The sequence below is a fragment of the Triticum aestivum genome, chromosome 1B (assembly GCF_018294505.1).
Source record: "Triticum aestivum cultivar Chinese Spring chromosome 1B, IWGSC CS RefSeq v2.1, whole genome shotgun sequence".
In the NCBI taxonomy this organism is placed as follows: Eukaryota; Viridiplantae; Streptophyta; class Magnoliopsida; order Poales; family Poaceae; genus Triticum; species Triticum aestivum.
This window is the reverse complement of record NC_057795.1, coordinates 61,624,903-61,634,032: the sequence shown is the minus strand read 5'-3', so window position 1 is coordinate 61,634,032 and position 9,130 is coordinate 61,624,903. Positions and strand designations below refer to the sequence as shown.

General features: G+C 48.2%; 2 protein-coding genes and 1 pseudogene across 2 annotated transcripts; 2 read left to right on the top strand and 1 right to left on the bottom strand.

Annotated features, from left to right (window-relative positions):
- Positions 1-64: 64 nt before the first annotated feature.
- On the top strand, positions 65-1,155 carry LOC123086743 (uncharacterized). The gene is made up of 2 exons (XM_044508524.1): positions 65-756; positions 866-1,155. The coding sequence occupies exons 1-2, from the start codon at positions 142-144 to the stop codon at positions 932-934; spliced, it is 684 nt and encodes a 227-aa protein (XP_044364459.1). The 5' UTR covers positions 65-141; the 3' UTR covers positions 935-1,155.
- A 4,395-nt stretch (positions 1,156-5,550) lies between these two features.
- LOC123086733 (protein SENSITIVITY TO RED LIGHT REDUCED 1) lies at positions 5,551-6,321 on the bottom strand (the record flags this gene model as incomplete). Its single annotated transcript, XM_044508512.1, has 1 exon — positions 5,551-6,321. A coding segment is annotated over one exon (534 nt), but the record flags the coding sequence as incomplete, so codon positions are not given.
- Positions 6,322-6,377: 56 nt separating this feature from the next.
- On the top strand, positions 6,378-7,944 carry LOC123077131 (protein SINE1-like; annotated as a pseudogene).
- The last annotated feature ends 1,186 nt before the right edge of the window (positions 7,945-9,130 follow it).

Sequence of the window (9,130 nt, the reverse complement as noted above, 5' to 3'; positions counted from 1 at the left end):
CCGCAAGCAAACCCACCCTCATCCTCGTCTTATCTCAGATCTCGTCTTTACCACATCACACCATACCCCTCTCATTGCCGCCGCAGCCAGATCTAGAGCAGCTGCAAAAGCGGCGATTGTGGGTGCGATATCACCCCGGCCATGGTGAACTCGGCGAAGCCGCCGCCTGCGACTTTCCCATCGGATCTCACCAAGGAAGGTGGTGCTAGGGAGGCGGGTGGCGGGGCCGCGGAGGTAGATCCAACGCCGTCGAGTGCCCACCGAGGGAGGCTGATGTCGCTGCCATCAATGCTCAAGCCCTGGGGGAGCCAACGGCGGCTGCGGTGCGTTCCCGTCAACCACCATGGTGAAACCATCGCCCCGGACACGGGATCCTCCTCGAATCAGCAATATGAGGTCAGCGAGAGGCTACAGCTTCACCTTGGCAAGGTGGCAAAGGCATCGGGCACTAGCAACCCCGCAGTCGACAAGTACCCTAAGGTCACCGAGGCGGTTTCTCCACAGCCGTTGAAGGCACGCCCTGGCCGCCCGCGTCGCCTTGCTATGCCATCCCTCGCGGCCACGACCGCCGCGAGTGCGTCGCCGCAGGCGTTCGAGCGCGAGCGGCGGTCGGTCCGCGCAAATGCGCTAAAGAGGCCGCAATTCTCCGTATCACTCTCCGCGGAGGAGATTGAGGAAGACATCTACGGCCTCACCGGCGCACTCCCGCGTAACCGCCCTCGCGGTCGGCCCCGCAAAGTGCAAAAGCAGATCGATGTGAGTTCCCGTGCCTCCTCTGCTCCCTCCCCCGACCCCCTTACATTCCAGCCCCTGCCGCTCCTCCCTAGGGACCCGTTTTTAATTCCATTAACGCTCCTGTCCCCAGCTGCTATTTCCCGGCGCGCGGTTATCGCAGATCAACATGGAGTCCTACCGGGTGCCGGAGAATCGCTGACCCTGTCAACTCAACAAGCGCCTCAACCCAACAGTAAGCAAGCAAAGTGAATTCGCAGATCACAGTTCACATTTAATTCGGTGCTGCCATTGTTAGCTACATAATCCATCGATTAATTGTTCAGATATAGTCAGAGTTGGTATGTATGGATCCCACCAGGAAACTAGTTGTAAGCAGCAAGTGATGACTTGTTAGTGATTTCTAATTTTGAGTTGTACTCCGTGATATTCATTTCCGTAATAGCACTAGTGGTGGTTCGTTACTTTGGTGTACTAGTAATTGCATTGCTCTTGATGCTCGAGGTAGTATGTTCGTTGATGCTAGTACACTCGTTCACATACATCCCTATTGCAATCTCAATGCTAGTACCAGCTTCAGTGCATACAGTTTCTTGCTATTTTTTTCTCTAGAAGATGTTTTTGCTAGCTAACTGCTGTGGCGAGTGCCAGTACTGCTTGGTTGTGTTGTAGCTGGTTAAGATGTGGACCCGGGACCAAAAGGTTTCGAAAACCCTGGCACCGCTTGGCCTTGCCAGTGGATGCTGCGTAGTTCGTCACTTGTTTCCTGATTCCTCGTGGGGTTTGCGTGTCTGGGAGGCCCGAATGAGGTAATTGAATGACATACATGTATCCAAACCCTTGATGGTCCCTATCATCGTCCTGGAGCATCCCAGGGTTCAATGACGCCGCACGGTTCATACGCTTAATGGGTGTGAGTGGGGCTGGTGGATGGGCACAGTTCATGCACACGTTTAATTTTTTGTTGGCAGTAGCTAGGAAAAGGTTACTGCTGAGCCGCTTATTTGTCAGCATATATTAAACCAATTTGGTTCATATCAATGGGGAAAAAACACCATACTGTGAAATACTCCTTCCGTCCTTAAATATAAGTCATTCTAGAGATTTCAATATAGACTACATACAAGCAAAATGAGTGAATCTACACTCTAAAATAGGTCTATATACATCCATATGTAGTTTATACTGAAATCACTAAAAATATTTATATTTAGGAACGGAGGGAGTAATGGTTTGATTGATTCCTTTATTCCATCAATGATCACGGCCCTTTGCTCTCCTAGCCATCCGATTTTGCAACGGATTGCCGAGATCGGTAGATCGTACCCATAACCCTAACAGTGCACCTACCTTACGGGACACTACATTGACATGCATGCATATGTAGCTAAAACAAGCTTAAGCTACTCTTTATATTGTTTGGAGGTTATTTATGTGATTGATCCTTATGGTTTCCTTTCCTGTAAACGCCATTTGGATCAAAGGAATAGTGCCACCAAAATTCGTTGGATTAGCCTCCTATATCTTAGTTCCATGTGAATTTGAATATTTGCTCCAATCTATTTTTAACCCTTATCAACATGGGATCAAGGCGGGTTTTTTCTTTGTTCTACCAGAGCCACTATTCCTACAGTTTTCATGTCTTCTGTGACAGTGCTATATTTTGCACTTCCAAACATATCAGATTCATTTGTTATTCGTATTCCTAATACCTTTGATTCATCTCAAGTCATCTATTGTCTATTTGAAATTATGTATTTCATAATAAATTTCCATGCAACTCGACCTGAAAGATTCATAGCATATCTCCAACCCAAAATAGGCGGCATGAATTTCAAACAATTTACCCAAGGTTCGCAAATGAATCAAACTTCTCATCTTGCCCCTCTAAACCATGGTAGAGAGTAATTATATGCAATCTATGTGAGGAGGCCATTAATGATCTAGCTTTTACATCCGATGCGTTCTCTCTCCTCACATCTCCCACTGTTCCCTATCTCAGCCATCATGGTCTGCTTTTCCTCAAATTTGGCAAGATTTCACGGCCGCAATTAAGACCTAGAGGGGGCATCTCAATCCAAAATCGGTCTTTCTGCTGCCCACAATCTTCATAAAAAAATGTGCCAAATATTGAGGGGTGGTGGGAGTATAAGTTGTTGATGTGATCCCCTACTCATTTGGGAGATGAAATCTAAGGCATGGTCAGACAGCCCAAACTTGTGCATGAATCCACCATATGACGGTGCGCTACACCTGGGGTGGCCCGTCGGATGGCAAGCTGGATGTTGGGCCGGCCCTAGGGGCCAGCATGCCGTGACAATGAAGGCCTCTGACTAACGCAAGGAGCCCTCTCCAAGAAAGTCTAGTACCTTGGCAGGCACGCCAAGGACTCCTCCACCAAGCATGGCTTTAGGTCGATAGAATTCTTGTAACCCTAGGCCTCGTCCCCCTTTATAAGGCGAAGATAGTGGATAGGTCAGGGAAGTCAATGTTTTGGTAGATAGTACCTCCATCCGGGTTTATTAGTCTCCCTTGTATTTTGGATCCAACTTTGACTTTCTATTTGACTAAAAAATACAAATTATATTTATAAAAAGTATATTGTTAGATTTGTATTTGAAAGAGATTTTTTGTGGTATATTTTTTGTGGCATATAAGTTAATTTTTATTAGTTAAAATTCATGGTCAAACTTTGACCCAAAATAAAGGTGACTGGTCCAAGGCTCATGTCTTGTGGTATCCAATTGTCACTTCGGACCAGCACTTTAGTTCCTGAACCTATCTGTCAGATCAAACCCTTATTTAAAAATTCCAAGCCACATTCAATAGAATGCCATGTCGATGATGCATTGCCAGAGAAAACCGTGTGGGAGATGATGGCACCGTTCAGGTCGTACCTCGCCTTCAGAACCTGCACGCGTAAACTGCCCGGACGTTGTATTAGTTGCCAGGCTTGACGTGACAAGAGGGGTTTGGTTAAATACCAAGCACCATTCTTGCCAACGATAATCTGTTTTAAAGCGGGGATGTACAGAGAGCAGCAGAAGATGCACCACATGTCTTCAGCCTCTATGATTCTATTCAGCATCTACTGTTTTAATAGCCCATTTCGACATTATATGGAGTTATTCAAAGCTCTTCTAAGTTTATACATTTGCTCCTTGTTCTCTCGCACAATTGTGTTTATCATGGAGTCCTCAACAGGTTAGGTGTTTCTGACACCGCTTGCGAAATCACCAGATCGCCCAATTCATCCAATCTCTACTCAATTTTCCATTGGAGTTCTCCAACTGGGATTTGGAAGGCTGGCGATGGTGACCATCAAAGGCCTTTGATTGATGGGTACGCTTAGATCAGATCTGATCTTCAGTCACAGGAATAGACTGTGCTCGAGATATGATGGTAAATCAGTGGAGAATTCAGGAACATTATGATGCTGCAGTTACGAGAAACAGGAAAAAACTGGGGGTTCTAAGGGAATTATTTTCCTTATGTGAGGGGCAAACCAATCAGCCTCCACCTTTCCGGATGTATATGATAGCAGTATAGCCCTATGTTTCTCCTTGCATTTTTTGGCAAGTTAACATCCATTGTTCCCTTAATGAAATCAGTGAGCACAACAGAAAAGTGACCTGCAGAAGAATATTCAAGGCACTGCCATACAGGTAACGTTCTGAGGGTATATAGAGAGTTATAGCGGAGCACCCATTAAAAAAATCAGTTAACCTCATGAGACACCGAAGCTTCCTGAAAATGATCCATGCAACACCACATTGACAGTTTACTTCTTAATTCATCGGTTCGCTGCCAGAAATCAGGGTATCATTCGGTGTCTGAATTCCTAAGAGTGAGACAAGGATAAGACAGTGGACATGGTTTCATTCTTCTTCATCGGAAATCAAGGTGAAGTAAACACCAAATTTTGCTAAGATAGCAACTTTGCATCTTTGAATGCATCGTCCTTGCAATGTGCGCAATGTTCTGCAACTAGGATCTGGAGGGCTGCAGATGGTGGCCTCCGAGGGCTTTGACCAATGGAAGGGGCGGGCTCCCGTTATGTAAAGATCACAGCTAATTTTCAGTCACATGTATAGAATGAGCTCAGGAGAGATTAGGTAAATTAGTCGAGAATTCAGAATATTTATGATGCTATCGCTCCTGGAAATAGAAAGATAAATAGATCCTGGGGGTTCTTAGGGATTTCTTTTGGTTATGTGAGAGGCAAACCAATCTGCCTTTACCTTTCTAAATGTTATAGGGCAGCAGGCTACTCAGTGTTCACCTTAAAGCATGTGTTATATTTCTCTGAATGTTATAGGGCAGCAGGCTACTCAGTGTTCACCTTAAATCATGTGTTATATTTCTCCTTGCATCCTGAACAAGTGGTTTGTACTGAACCTTAATGGTTCTTTTAATGAAATCTGTGAGCTACAACAGATAAAAAATGTCCTATGGAACAAGCAGCCTTACAGGAAAATGCCCTATGTTCTAGGGCAGATTAGCCGTTTACCATATCAGAAAAATGAACCGATAAACCTCGCGGGACACTGGAACTTGGGTCATGGCCAGTAATGTGGGGACTCAATGTCTAAATTCAGAAAGACAAATGTGCACAGCTTTCATTCTTGTTCGATGCAAATCAAGATAATGTAAACACCAAATTTTGTTAAGAAGCCAACTCTATCTTTGAATGCATCTCCAATCAAGTAATATAATCATAGAGTTACAGTGTTTTTTTTTTTTTTTTGCGGGTGTTAAATGCCAACCCTGAATCTTTGAATTTGTTTCCAATCAAGTAGTAGTATATGATTACGATCATAGAATTACAGTGATGATTTTCATTAAGATGCCAACTCTGAATCTTTGAATATATCTCCAATCAAGTAATACAATCATAGAATTACAGTGATAAATTAAGCTCAGATGCTAACTCTGAATCTGTGAATTCATCTCCAACCAAATACTAGTATACAATCACAGAATTGCAGTGATAAATTTTGTGAGGATGCCAACCCTGAATCTGCAAATGCATCTCGAATCAAGCAATACATTGGGTTACAGTGATAATTTCTCGAAGGACAAAGCTTGGGAACTTATCTCCGTCCTCTGGTCGACGGCTTCGTCCACCTCGAAGAAATGCCAGCTCGCCTCGTTGAACGCACGGGCGAACCAGTCCTCGTCGTCCACATTCCCGGCCTCGTCGATCCGCTGCTTCCACGCGAACCGCCCTGCCTTGAGGACAAGATTGGCCTTGGCGGCGGATCCCGAGCGGTTCTCTTCCGCCTGCACAGCGTACCGGCGGAGCTGAGCGCGGGGCTCCCAGTTGGCTGCGATGAGCGCGTCGTAGAGCGACGCCTCGCAGTGGGGCATGTAGAAGAGGGTGGGCTCCTCCACGCGGCAGCCGCACCCGTCGTCGAGGCTCGGGACGGCGACGGCGCACTCAACGGTGAGGCGTTGTGAAGAAGACGGGGCAAAGAGGTCGGCCGTGGCGGCGGCGCCCGCGAGGAGGTCGCCGCGGAGATCGGCCGTGGCGGAGGCGCCCGCGAGGAGGTCGCCGCGGAGATCGGCCGTGGCGGAGGCGCCAGCCCATCAAAAGCCACCGGCACCAGCCCGTGAGCCCGTGAGCCCGGTCAATAGGCTTCGCCATGGGGCTAGGACTGTAATTTCCATTTCCACGTCCCCAAATTTCAAAATCCCGCACCCTCCGCGCGTCGTCCGTTCGGAACGCCCAGCGTTTGACGCACCAGCACCTATGCCCACACCCACACCCGTCACTGGAAAACGGGACCGGATGGCGCACTCCCGTCACATCCACTGCAGCGGAGCGCCCGAACGTGAGAAAAGTAGGAGGAGGCTGACCACGCCCTGTTCTTAAAAAGAATCCTGGGCCGACGACATCAACCTTTGTGCTGTCTACCACTCCACCTAGAAGAGCTTCTCACCATACCACATTGCTGCGCAGAAGGGGTCAAGGCACGAGGTCACCACCAGCAACCCGATGATAGGCTCCATCTTCCAGAGGAGAAGAGAGAAAAGCAGCCCATGCAGGAGCGCTGGAGCCCCAATGGCGGCCCTGGAAGTGGAAGCTTCACCGTCATGTCTATTTCTGCTTCACTGGTTCAGTTCCAATCCCCCGAATCACATGTTGTGGACTCATCCATCGTGTATGACAGTGGCACGCTCACCGAATCGCCCATCTCGATCGGGTAGTCCTCTTGCAATTTTGATCGGGGTCGGCGTGCAAACAGAAGGTTACAAACTAATGATGTTGTGGATGTTTCTCTCAAGGATGGCTTGTTCATTAGGTTCTTTTCAAACAGCAAGTCCCTTGAAGATGATGAATTGGGGGAGATTTGTGACGGCAAAGTAGTCGATACCAATTTTGAGTGCACTGATACATTCACATGATTTGTTTCAGCTATCCCCAACAACACCCTACCAAGAGACAAGACACCCAGTCCACAGGTGCACATCACAAAATGCATATACTGCTTTAGTTTTGATTTGAAAAATATCGGTATATATAGATATCGTGTACACCCTATCAAGAGATGAGACCCCCAGTCGACATGTGTACATCACGAAATGCCTATACTGCTTTAGTTTTGATTTGAATTGTACATCAGTTGACCTATTAACTGACTTTGTTATTTATTGTTGTGTTGGGCGTCTGAAAAGCTAAAAAGCGTTAATGATGTGAAGCTATACACGACACTAAGAAGGCTTCTCCGATTTCTCGAGAGCTTGTATGACTTTGACTCTGATTGCCGCAAGGAAAAATCAACTGTGAAGCTCAACTGCTCATCATCATCCTCGTCGACGTCATCATCATTACCATTGTCAGATTGGGAACGTAAGACACTAATGGAGTCATCTGAGGATATGCAATCTGAGCATTCTGAGAACAAGATCGAAGAAGGGAACAAAAAGACTGAAACCGCTGATAGGCCTAGCGCTAACGGCACTACCGAGATTGTTTGCAATGAAGATAAATCAGGCTTGTCTAATACTGAAGTAGAGAGTGAAGAATCCACTAAGGTTGAATTCAAGGAGCTAGATGTTTGTGTAAGAAGAAGCAGAGGGAAGACTAGGAAGTATAAGACAATGTTCAGTTCTCTTTTGAGCATAATCATTGTTGTTATCAAAATCATCGATGTGTTAATTAGGATAGATAGTCGTGAGGATTATTATGTTGGTCTTGTTCCCACTTGACATTTGTAGGTTTTTGTATTGTTTTAAGTTATTGCATTGTTAGTTGTTAGCTGGCCTAATTATTTTGCAGTCATTAAACTTTGTACGACATCAAAGACCCTTGGTCATGCTTGTTGATTTTGTGCCTGTGATGTGCCTATAAAGTGATTCTTTGTTGTGTTCCTGTGCTGAAGTAATTAGTTGGCTTTACCCAAAAAGGGTTTCCCCCGCTTTGTATACAAAGCAACCAACCGAGACATCCAACGATAGATGCTGGGGCGGAAGCAGCACAGTCACGCCCAAAAGAAAAGAAAGAGAAAATACAAGAGAAACAAACGCCGACAACGGCAGATCGACAAAGAAACGAAAAAGCCTCGTGGCCGCTGCACCCACCGAAGATCGCCCACCAAGCTATGAGCCTCCGAAGCACCGGTACCAATCAACACCTTCAAGAAGGGACGCGACAAAGACGACGCTGCTGCCACGGGTTTTCCTGGGTACACGGTGAGGAGAGAGGAAGGGTAGCCCCGACGCCCTCCAGGAAGGTCTGGCGGCACCCACAAGCGCCACCGCGTCGTTGTCGGTCAAGCCAACAGAGATTTCTCCCGATCCCAACCTCCAACTCAATCACTCCAGAGCTCGCCACCAAACAGACCCTCACCCAGCGCCAACTGGACACGATGCTTCCAATGCTGTCTCACCAGGGCACCGTGAAGCATGGTCTGCACGATGAGGAAGAGGAGCCGGGACTAGGGCAGCAGCACCGTCGGCACGCGGGAGGGCCCCACCTCCACCACCGAAGACGGTAGCTGACTGGACGCAATGGCAGGAACACACCAGGCCCGTGTCCGCACAGGCCCGGCGGGGATCTCCGAGGCCCGTAAGATCCCGCCTTCGCGCTGCAGCCAGCACGCCGTCGGCTCCGCCGCCCCTGTCCAAGCCCCTCCCCTTCCTCCCCGCACAGAAAGCCTCCAAGTGGAGGCACCACCACCACGCGCACCATCGGCCACCACCACCAGGTCGCCGGACCGCCACCGGCCGAGCCGCACCACCGCTGCACGCCCGCGACGGAGAGGAACCACCGTAGCCGCCAGTAGCCCGAAGCCAGACCCCAGCTGCCGCGCATGCCGCCCGCGGCCCGCGCCGCCTGCCGGGCGGATCCGGCCGCCGCGACGAGGCACGCACCACCGCGCAGCCGGCCACGCAG